At 41.0% G+C, this 12,462-nt stretch overlaps 1 protein-coding gene across 1 annotated transcript; it reads right to left on the bottom strand.

Annotated features, from left to right (window-relative positions):
- Positions 1-434: 434 nt before the first annotated feature.
- On the bottom strand, positions 435-12,056 carry ccdc40 (coiled-coil domain 40 molecular ruler complex subunit; the record flags this gene model as incomplete). Its single annotated transcript, XM_029439822.1, has 18 exons — positions 435-1,466; positions 2,377-2,535; positions 2,621-2,809; positions 4,469-4,589; positions 5,158-5,249; positions 5,341-5,510; positions 6,033-6,246; positions 6,372-6,617; positions 7,296-7,478; positions 7,590-7,833; positions 8,607-8,728; positions 9,233-9,355; positions 9,438-9,595; positions 10,021-10,240; positions 10,584-10,667; positions 10,840-10,982; positions 11,528-11,621; positions 11,964-12,056. Coding segments are annotated over 18 exons (2,922 nt in total), but the record flags the coding sequence as incomplete, so codon positions are not given.
- Between the last annotated feature and the right edge of the window lie 406 nt (positions 12,057-12,462).

The raw sequence follows: 12,462 nt of genomic DNA, 5'->3' as shown, positions 1-12,462 counted from the left end.
GAGAAAAGAGAGAAGAGAGAGATAAGAGAGATAGAGAGAGAGATAGAAGAATATATAGAAATAGAAATAGACAACATATAGAATCAGAGATAGATATATAATAATAGACATAGAAAAGAGATATATATATATATATAGATATATCATAGATACATATATGATATATACATTAATACATATATAATATACATACCTAATATATATATATATATATACACATATATATACATATACATATATACATATATATATATATAAATAAAATATTTTTAAATAAGTACTTAAATACAATACAATTAAACTAAACAATAATTACAAAAGTTACAAAATTACAAAAAATTATAATAATTATAAAAAAAAACCGTATGTACATATATGAAGAGAAGAAATATAAGTCAAATATATTTAAATATATTTATATTTATTTAGTGCAGACATGTGTGTCTGTGGTTGAGAAGCCTGATGGCTTGGTGGTAAAAACTGTCCCTGGGTCTGGTGGTGCAGCCAGGCTCCTGTATCGTCTGCCTGACGGTAACAGGGAGAACAGTCTGATGGGTGGCTGTGGTCCTTAATGATGCTTTGGTCCTTCCGGAGGCACCGCTGTTGGAAAATGTCCTGAATGGCCGGGAGACTGTTGCCAATGGTGTGCTGTGCCGCCTCCACCGCTCTCTGAAGCGATTTGAGGCTTTGAGCAGAACAGTTTCCGTACCAAACCGTGATACAGCCCGTCAGCAAGCTCTCGATGGTTCCTCTGTAGAAGTTTGTGAGGATGCTGGTGTTCATGCCAAACTTCCTCAGTCTTCTCAGGAAATAGAGCCGCTGACAAGCTTTCTTGGTCACTGTGTTCGTGTGAATGGTACAGGAGAGGTCCTCAGTGATGTGCACACCGAGGAACTTAGAGCTGCTGACCCTTTCAACCTCAGCATCACCGATATGGATGTTTCCATACTGGCAACTGGATTTAAAAAGCCAAACACTGTTTTGCCATTACTGTTTCATAAGTCTTTATTTTATTACATTGTGTCACAATCTGTATTTCAGTCAAGCATAAAAGAATGCAAAATACATAACCTCTCGGATTCTTAGTTCATCACTTATCTAATCTTTCGCTCTTAACTTCTGCTAATGTGTAACTCCCTTTCCATTCTCTGCACTTCTTCTCCTGTACTCACTGTCATGTATCTATCCCCCCCTCACCCTCAGGACGTCTCCTGCTCCGGGGCCTGTGAGCGTGCTGCTTGAGTGCGTGCTACAAGTGCTAGCGACAGCCTACGGAGCGCCCCCTGGTGCTGGGGGAACTCCTCACATACACGGTGCAAGATGGTGCTGGCAGCGTGCACACGCTCCATCTGGCTCTGCAGAGCGGCTCCCACTGATTCGCTGGTGGAGGAGGCTTGGTAGCTGCCCTCACACACCCCCTGCAGCTTCTTGGTGCGGCTCTGTAGAGCCACGAGATGGACGAGGTTCTAGAGGGATGGAAGGATGAAGAATGAGCGTGGATATGTTTGGTGCATTCAACTCACTTCTATTACAGGCTTTATTGGCATGACAGTTGACATGTGTTGCCAAAGCACAATTAGGATTAAGAAAGAAAAATGAAGTGAGTTCAAGTAAAAATATTGAAAGAATTAAATAATATTACTATATTCATAAATATATACATGTAATATAAGTTATCAAGATAGTGTAGGTACAATGTTAATTTCAACTAAACTGTAACAATGCGAGACAAACAATGCAAGTGTTAATCTACTAATAAAAACATAAAGACAGTTCATCTATAACAACAAAGATGCTGGTGGTAAGTAGAACATGGTACAAAAACATGTAGAAATGTCTTCAGGCATGAAGTGACATATTTAGCAGCCAACACTGCACATTGATTCTTCTCCCACAAAATGAGGGGTCATTTATTTTCTTCTTAATCCGTCAGACTTCAGATTTTGAAAGAATTCCTTCCTAAGGCAGCAGCTAAATGTATTTTAGCCACCAAAAAAAAAGACCAGCAACTTCAGAGTTCCGCCTAGTAAAATTACTGTTTTTGTCAATGGAGTCTGGTGTCTTTGAAGAGAGCAGAGATAAGGCTTTAGACTGAAGGCAAGGTAAAGCGGTGAAATGATATAAAAAGGAAATATAGCGTACATTCAAACTGACAATGATTTTTTTTAGGCAGCTAAAACCCATTTAGCTGCTGCCCGTTGCAGAACATTGCTTAGCTTCTATGATGTCAGTTTCTCCAAACTGGGGACGCCGCCATCTACTGTAGGTAATACATCGACTATGGATAAGTACCTCATACTACCCCACTTCAAAACATCTTAACTGTACCTTTAATGTGTTGGAATGCAGTACACTACACATGTATGTGCTCCTTACCCTGTCTTTGGTGTCCTGGAGATTTCCGAAGTCAGGGTCAAGAACGTAGCTGGTGCCGCAGAGTTCTATCAGCTGCTGCTTCTGCTGCGCCAGCTTGTCGCCAAGACTCACCTGGCTCGTCTGTATCTCCCTGATCACCTGCTCACACTCCACCACATGCTGAAGACGTTCATACTACATGTAAGATAATTGTGCAACATGCTTCAGGCACATATGAAGGTATGAACAAATCCACATCCCCTACCTTGTGTGTGTCCTGGATCTTGCGCTGCAGGCCCTGTGTGACATGGTTCAGCTCGCCCTTTGTAATCTGTTTGTTGGAGCCGAGGACCATAGTCTCCCTGCGCAGTACGATGGTTTCCCTCCTCGCCACTGTCGCTTCACTCTCCCTCAGCAGTCGCTCTTGCTGCTTCATCAGCTGGTTGAGTCGCACCTGCACAGACACACAAAGTGTAAAAAACTCACATAAATAAAAACATACAAATCATTACCAGGCTATGAGGCTTTATTGAATTTTTTATTCACCCAAACCACATACAATGGTTGCTGTTTTACCTTAAAGACATTTCTATACCTTACAAGAGGAAGTTCAAAAACAAAGTGTTAATGAAGACTGAACTAACCCTTTAAACCACAAAGTAACACAATTACAAAAACAGACTAACGGGTCGAGGCAGCGGTAGAACTCCAGTGATCTGTGAGGTACAATGACTGTCAATGGAGTCTGGTTACTTTGAAGAGAGCACAGATAGCGGCTTGAGTTCCCCGTCTGACGCCAAGGTAAAGTGGGGAAAACATTCTTAATAAAGCGCACACTCAAACTGATATTTATTTTTTTCAGGAGGCTAAAATACATTTAACTGCTGCCCCCGTCCACAGCAGTACATTGCTGAGCTTCTGTGCTTGTACTCTGTGCCACCTACTGCAGGAAACACACTGCCTGTGGATAAGTACCTCATACACACCCTACTTAAAAATATCCAAACTATCCCTTTAATGTAGATACAGCACATTTATGCCTATAGATCGTGTGCATGTGACGTCACGCTTACGTCCCAACCCGTAAGTCAGCCATGTTGGTTGGATTGCACAACCAAGACTGCGCCCGTTCACGTGTGAGTTGCTGCAACGCTTCGTAATTTTCTTTGTATTTAAACGTCTAAGATTGAAAGAAAATGACAACCGTGTGCGCAGTGAATAATTGTGGTCATGACGCTACTCGTGACCCAGAGAAACGGTTCTTTAGATTTCCTCAAATCATCACAAACAACGATCCACAAAAGAGGGATGAACGCCGTAAACTGGTTTAGCAACATATCTCGTGAGGATTTAACAGAAGAAAAAGCACAATTCACCCGTGTGTGTGGCGTCCACTTTATATCTGGTAAGAGCTCATGCTAAAGCTATGTTTATGTTTACGTTAAACATTGGGTTAGGGTTAGGGTTATGCTTATGATATACCCGAACACTGTAAGACCTTACTTCTCGTCACCAGGAGAAGCGGCAAAGCTTTATGACGTAACATCGCCGCTCTTCTCACTCACAAACCACGGCTTGAGCGGTGTATCTCGAGCTCTTTGAGAGTGATTTACACGGGCATGGACGAGCACCCTGTCATCTTTCAGTGGTTTGGTAAGAAGACTACCAACCCAGCCAGAAACAAAGAAATTATAAGCATCTAAGCTCTTGTATGCCTTCATTTGTGCGTTGGTTGCCCACAATGTTTGTAGCACAAGGTAGTTCACAATATCCGGATATTCAATCGGCGGTAATGAATCTAAATCCTCAATATAATCCGACGGCTTTAGCGTGTACGGGTCAAGGCCGCAAATCTGAACTTTTTCTCTGAATCTTGCCTTTGCAGAGGACTCCAGAGTCACAATACTTTGAAGAAGTCGGAGTTGTATTGTTGTTGTTGTTCGCTTGAGACGCCATTGTTGATTTGTTTTCCAACCAACATGGTGTCGCACGCATACGTCACACAGTTTTGTCACGTGTTTGCACACTTACCTATAAAAAAGGCAAACGGCGGACAACTACTAATAATCTTTACTGTCTCTACGTATAATCGTATTGTGTGCAATGCGTTTACCTCCATACGGTGTATCTCGCTCTTCATTATCTGAATGTCTCCCTGGCCCACCTCAGAGTCAACAGCTGAACGAGTCTCTTTCACAAGCTGGGTCTTCTTCTCCCACAGCATAATCTGTCGTCTGACACACACACACACACACACACACACACACACACACACACACACACACACACACACACACACACACACACACACACACACACACACACACACACACACCAGTTGTAAAACCAAAAACCAGTTCACAATATGTGTAGTATGACTGATGTGAGCCGTCAATAACTGGATGATTCCATTCCAATAGATATTATGTATTAAGAAACTTCTGTTGAAGTCTCCTATGATTATCATATATGTTAATTTCTTTCAGTTCCTTCAATTCTTTTTAATCTGTGAAACATCTGTCTGTTATTGTAATACTCTTTTCGGCTACAAGAGTCTGAAGTGCACCACTATTCACAGATGAAAGACACAATTGAAGGAACTTTATCCTGGAAGAACCTTTTTAACACCTGTTGTACAGTCATAAACACAGGAGAGTGAAAACTATTTAGATCAGACTGGATTTCCCACTTGCCTCTCGGGGCTTCAGTATATTGTGGAATAAAACGAATCGAGCCGATTGCCATCCAGACATAGAAATATAAACTGATATTGAACAAGCACAAAGTGAACATGTGACTGACTCCGCCTCCACAAGACTGTTGAGGAGTCTCTCTTTCTCCTCCTGGGTCTTCTCGTGTTTCATCTGCATCTCGATGGACTCCCGCTCTGCCTCCTAAAAACATTTAATCACGTTTAATAATCATTCGCTATTAAAGCTGCGGAACAGAACAACATAAATGAGGAATGAAACAATCCTGCTGTGCCTTAAGTCTGTGCAGGAAGTCTGTCTCCATCAATGCGTTCTCCTGCTCTAGCGCCTGGCTGAGCTGCCCGTTCTTGCTCAGCAGGGTGTTGAGCTTCAGCAGGTCTCCTCTCAGCATCTTCGCATTCTTATCCAGCTCCGTCTCCTCACGGTGCTCCACTTCAATCTGACCTGGTGGGGTTGGAGTTGGTTTAATAGCAGCTCATGCACTACAGTAATGCACAGGCAAGGTTACAGCACATACTGTATTTATTGTTTTTACTACAGAAAACAGATTAAATACATAAAGCTTCACAAATAGTTACATTCTCAAACATGCTGTTTACTAGCTCATGATCACTAGTAGCCTACGTAAAATTTACTGACAATAAAATTAAAACTTAGCCTTGTGATGAATAAAAAAGGTCCTTCTTAAAATAATGACGTGACAGTTTCTCATTATTTCGTCATTCATTTGAGATAAGTGTGTCATTACTAAGTTATTATTTTTTTAAATACTAAATCATTATTTTCAGATACTAAGTCTTTATTTTGAGAATGTTTCTCATTATTTTCACATATTAAATGAATATTTGAAGTTATTATTTTGAGAGTTTTTAACAAATGTCATTACATTGGTGGAAATGTGTTTCCACTGTGTAGCTATTTGTACGCGTGTGCTTCTTTATGACATATTATAACTGTATTACGTACTCTCCAAGCGTATTTTCTTCAGCTGCATGGCGGTGTACTCTGTCTGCAGTGTGAGCATGTCCTTGCTGTTAGCTTCTATCTCCTGGGTCAGTCCTACCAGAGTCCCCTGCCGTCTCATCCAGAGATGCTGGTCGCTCTTAATATTCGCTGCCAGCTCCTCAATCTGAGACAATATTGCCTCGACCTTGATTTGCAGAGGACTCAGATCCTCGTGCTGGGAAAGGAGACACACATATCACAAAGACAGCGTGTGATTTTATATCTGATAGTTCGGATAGTTTCTAACATATATTGCACATAAACACCAGAAACCAGGGATTACTGCCCAACATCTCTCACCCCAGTGCTGGCTGCAATTTGATAGATATTTTTGTTATAGTTGGCGATGGAGGCCTGATTCTGCCCGATGAGAGTAACAAGGGAAGACATCTTAGTCCGGTTGGATGTCAGTAACTTGTTGTACTTAGCGATCTTCTCATCTAGGGTCTCCAGGGTGAGGGCCAGGCTGTCCAGATGTTGGCCGACCTCACTGCTCTCCAGTCCCACCGCTAATACGTCATTCTCCAGTTGCCACAACTGAGAGATCTAAAAGGAGAGAAATAGACAATGAGCACCACAAGAAGGTCATATCATTATATATCATTATACATGTTTATCCTTAGCATATTGTACGTGTGTTGTCTGTGTTGTTATTTGTAACGTTCTATCTTCAGCACATTAGAACTTTTGCCATTCTCTTTGCAGTTGATTTTAGTTCCCCAACTGTATGGAAGTGACTGTACATATAAACCCTAGTGTATCACTAAAGTTGCTCTGATGTCCTTAGACTTTAGCGGAGTGAAATCTTCTAATTAACCTCAGTCTTGATCATACCTACCAAATATTTATTACATTTAAAAGTTTGTTTACACAAAACACACACATACACAAAAGGTGTGCATTATTTCTGTAAACTAAATGCTAGGGGGATTTTTTTTGGGAGACGTCAATTATTAGCAACAACATTTATTTTGCATCATACACATAATACAGCAGCATTGCTCGTAGTGGAAACCAGGGAAAAAGCATGTTTTTGTCCCACAGGGCAAACATGAAAAATGGCTAAATCTGGTGGAAAATAGGAACATTTTTAACATTTTAAAGCCTGGGGTCTTGATTGATATAATAAAATGCATGATTTTATGCTGTTGGATCAAAAATTGCAAATACTAACTCTGCCTTCCCGCTCAGAATGCTTTTTCTATCTTTCTAAACCTTCTTCACCTTCTCCGTCTTGAGTGTTGCTATCCTGCTGGTGAGTCGTTGGGAGTACTTGGCCGCCTTGTTGTGGGTGAGCTTCTGCTGGATGTAGGTCATGATCTTGTCCTCCGACTCCAGACGCACAGCACTCTCTTTCTTCAACTGCCTCCTCTGATCGTTCACTTCAGCATGTTGGGTGCTAGTTTCCTAGGACAATGAAGGACACAAATGAGTGGAATGGTTTTGGAGGGAAAGAGAAGGAAGGAAGTCATTGTCACTGGACAAATCCAGAGAGGTGCAGCACTGTCCTCTCACTACCTTAGAGAGCCTGGCGAGGGTGCGCTCTGTCTCCCTCAGAGTGCGAAGGCAGGTGCTGTAGTGGGCCTGCAGAGCCTCTTGCTGGGCCTGTTTCTGACTGATCAGCTTTTTGGAGGTGGCACAGTCCATCTGGGACCAGTTCAGCTGCATAGTTAGTGTCTCATTTTGCTCCTGCTCTTCAGTGGTGGATCTCTTGTAACCTTCAATCTCTCTGTCCAGCAAGATCCCCTGGTCCTCGATGGTGCTGAGGGAAACAACGGCAGCAGTAAAGAATGAATAGGTGCATGCTCTTTATAAAAAAGATATACTTTCTGTTTAACCCTTGTGCCTTACTAGCTCCAAAGTCCTGAGGACAAACTGTCTGTTTAAAAAAACAGATTATACTAAGTATGTATATTAATATTAATAATAACATTTTCCACTTTCAGGAAACCAGGAAAATAGCATGTATTTGCCTGGTTGCCCAAAAAAACATGGAAACATATCTCTGATTGAGAATAGTAAAAAGTACAATTTTGAAGGCAGGGCTCTACATCGAATGTCTGATATAATAGAATGCATATGTTTATGTTGTAATAGCTGTGTGATCAAATATGGTGGTTTTAATAGGGACATTTTTGTCCTCAAGGGTCTGAGTGTCTGTGTTTATTATAGACTTATTATAGGAGCGGACAATGAACTTCCAAAATTAAAAAAACAAAAACCAATTTAAAACTTTTTCCAAAATATATGCTAAATATATTAACACATCTAAAATCATATAAACAAAACATGTCCTTAGAGGCACAAGGGTTAAATCTCAGGTTATTATTGTCTGTGTCCTACAAATAATGTGTGCTTTCATTTTTGCTTTAGCCTGAAAAACAGAGGCTAAAGCAAAGCAACAGTCTGCAGGTGCTGCTGGGGAAGCATGTCTCCTGCAGGGACGTCAGTTTCACGTCCGTTTGGAAGCATTAGCACATTTAAAGTGGATCAGTAGCATATTACTATTCAGCCTTCCCTTACTCTCATTCTTACCGCACAGCCTCCTGCATGGCGCAGAAGGCCTCATCTCGTCTCCTCATGCCCACCAGGCTTCGGTTCCACTGCTGCATCAGCTGGTTACGCACCATCACCAGAGACTCCATTTCCATCTCAGCCTGCACACACACACAAACATTGACAGTGGACATGTGTCATGACTGACGTTGTATAAATACTTATGTAAATACTGTGTACTTCTCCAACACTTACAGAATATGAGAATATACATAATGTATTTTATTTTGTATTTCTACAATGTTTCATTTATTGTTATTGTTATTATTACTGTGGTCATTTTTAGCAATATAATTATAATTAATATTATTTTTTATTGGACAAACATACACCCACATCTCCCCACTTAAAGACATAACTTGTAGTAATGAATACACAGGAATAATCCCCTCTAAACTTTATAGGGTGATCATTTGTTTTCTTTAGAGCTAATACCCCTGCCCCCAAGTGGGTAACATTAATGCAGCTTTAATCTTTACAAATTCCTGTCAATTAATTGCAAATGGTTGTAGCATTATAGCTGAACTAATTCACAGTACTTGCTTGGTGATTAGAGGCACTTTGAACTTAAAGGTATACACTGTCTTATGCCATAACATAGTTACCCCGGAGAGAGCCTCTTTGGCTGCCTGTGTCTCCTCTGCTTGAGCATTGGCCTCGGCCTCATACATGGCTATCTGCTGAGTCAGCCTCTCCGTGTCCTTTGTTAGACGCTCCACATACAAATCCTGATGACAAAGGAGTATTTTCAATCAATAACAGTACATTCTTTAATGCCTGTTACAGTCAAAACTTTGAAAGCCTGTCCACCTGCTTAAATTTCTGATCTTCGGCCTGGCTCTTCTCAGCTCCCGCTTTGCGCCTGGCATTCTTCATGGCTTTGACATTAGAGTGCAGATCTTCACTGACTCCTTGTGTGAAGACGAGATGCAGCATCAGGTTGTCTATCTCCACCTGTAACTTGGACACTATGGAGAACATACACAGGAGTCAACAATAACACAATGATTTTAAGGGACAGTTGTTATAGATTTTACCTCCTACCTGTGGTGCTATTTATCAATCTAGACTGTTTTGGTGTGAGTATCTGAGTGTTGCAGTTATCGACTGTAGAGATGTCGGCCTTCTAATATAATGGCTATGAAAGAGGCTCAAGATTGTGGTTTCTGAATTTTAAGATAATAATTACAATATAATTTACAATTTTCAGAAATGACAGGCCTAACCATAAGAATTATTTTGCCAGTGTCAACATGAGAATCATCATGGGTTAAAATTTGTCATTTTAGATTTGTAAATCAGAGTTGGAAGTAAATTGTGCAACACAGTTAGAATGAAATATAATCCTCGATCAACACCAAGACAAGACCACCAAATGGCAAATCAGCCTCACCATTGGCTTTGGCTTTGCCGTCTTGGCTGGTGATACTAGAATACTGGCTCTTCATCTCCTCCAGCTGATCCTGTGCCTGCCGATGTTTGGCTTCAGCTTGTGCCTTGTTATGATGACGGTCATCTAGTCTAGTCTGGAGTCTGGCCAGCTGGTCCTGAAGCCTGAACATCTCAACACCCATCTCCTTTATGTGGTTGTCATCTGCCTTCTCCATTGCCAGCTAGGGCCAGAGAGAGAACAGACAAGATTCAGAAAAATATTCATCAAGAGTCTATCATTCTATTAAATGGGTTCTTTTAAAAAAAGAAAATGTATAAGCTGTATCTAAGAAGAAATATCAAAAATATATATATTTTTCATTTAATTTCTATACAGGTTCAACAGCACCATCTTCTGGACATATTGAGACCCGACAGATGTATGAAAGGGAAACTTTACCTGTGTGTGTATGTGAGCTACATCTTTGTTTGCTTCTTCGTGTTTATATCTATGTATGCAAGTATAATTCGAGCAACGTTGGGGGGGTAAAAAAAACGAGTGGAAAAATATAAAGAGTAGCCAACCTTTTCCTTCAGTCCCAGGTTGATCCTCTCCAGCTGCTTACTGAGCTGGCTGCTCAGAGCTGCCTGTTGCCTTCTGACCAGGGGCTGTGAACAGATCAACATGCCATTAATAACATTACAGTGGGCTAGATATCTACTATAATGTGTATGAACTCCAAAGCACAACCTGATAGACGAACTACACTCACAAGTGAGACAAAATATATTTATTTAACAAATACTGATTGCATAAATATTAAAAGGAGAAGCCACAGACATGTTCAGAGCTGAGAACGATGAACTCGTCCTCCTCTTCCTCCTCTTCGTCCCCCATCAGCGTCTCCTGATCCTCCATGTCTTCTGATGTGTTAAAGTTTGAGAGCTGAAGTGTCAACGGCACCTGAGCACCATTTTCTTGCTCTGAAACACAGATAATGAAAGAAATTATTTAACCAATCAGCAAATCTAAATGTGAAAATGTCTAAATATTGCTGAGTGATTTAGAACAAGAAAGTTTAAGTAAATGAAGGCACTGTAATCTTACAGCTCAGTATCTCAATAAAGTTTCCTGCAGACAATCTTAATGAATTAAAAGATAATAATTGACTTTGACACAAAGGAATCCTTAGCAAACCAGCTTAAATGAGCAGTTTTACCCTTCTTACTCTATATCATTTATGTGCTACCCTTGCCAATTTAATTTCCCTCAGGATAATAAATGATATTGTATTGAACTGTGCAATGCTGTATCACACAGTGTTGCTTTGCACTCGACTGTTAAACACAGGGTGTGACCAGGGCACAACATCAGCACCATTAACCAGCCAAATGCTGGTAAAACATGTCAGTGTCTGGTTGATTGCATCACTCACCGGACAACATAATAATAAGTAGTAATCTTTCGAGTCACTGGTAAAAATGTCAACATTTACTAGCTGTAATTTTGCCCACTGTGTGTGACTAACCTGAATGAATGGCTGCAGGGAGGTAGTCATCTGCACCACTATGGTCAGGCTGAGGCTGGGGGGTCGGCTCATCTGGCTCTGGACCTGACTGATTCTGTGACACACAGACAGAAAGCGTGTAAACAGGTCGGTGACAGGGATTATGTTGAGACAGCGTGTAGTGATAGACACACATTTTAGACTTACTGAAGTTGGCAATTGCTGTCCCATATGACTAATATTGTATGCAACAGTATAATAACTAGGCTTGAACTCCTTGTCAATTTATATTATGTGCACCCAATAACAAATATACAAGTGCAACAGCACCTGGACAAAAGATGAAATAAATATCCCGGTGTCTAAATAAGGAGTTGATAAAGCGGTAAGAAGACACAACTGAAACACTAAAGCAAAGAAGTTACTTGACTGTTTATTCCTCCTTCAAATATGTTACCTGGTGAGCAGGTCGGACAGTCGCTGCAGAGACCTCTGCTGCTTCGTCACTTCCATCCTGCAGCTCGCTGTCTTTCTCAGTTTGTCCGGAGCTTTCCTGCCCTTACCTCCTCCTCCCCGCCTCCCCCCTCTCCCCCCTCACCTTCAGGGCTCTGCATTGGACCTGTGATGACAAACAAGAGGTCTGTAGATAGTAACGTAAGCATACTCTTTAACACGTAGCTGTTATGCTAGTTTGATTTGTTAAGCAACTACCTAACAAAAACATAAACATTATGTAACGGTACCTCAATAGCGTATGATATTTCTTTTTGCTATGTTTCACTAGAACACTGTAGCAAACTCGCTTTCCTTAGCTATGTGACACACAAAATACAAAACCCTCGAAGAACAATATTAGCGCCAAGTACCTAGCTTAGAGGTAAGTAGCCCCAGACCAAGGTTAACGTGAGGTTAGTTACCGGCCAATGGGTTAGGGTTAAACATTAACCCAGTTACTG

The sequence above is a fragment of the Cottoperca gobio genome, chromosome 1, assembly GCF_900634415.1.
Source record: "Cottoperca gobio chromosome 1, fCotGob3.1, whole genome shotgun sequence".
Taxonomy (NCBI): Eukaryota; Metazoa; Chordata; class Actinopteri; order Perciformes; family Bovichtidae; genus Cottoperca; species Cottoperca gobio.
Note: the sequence above shows the minus strand (reverse complement) of the source record. Positions and strands in the feature narration are given on the sequence as shown.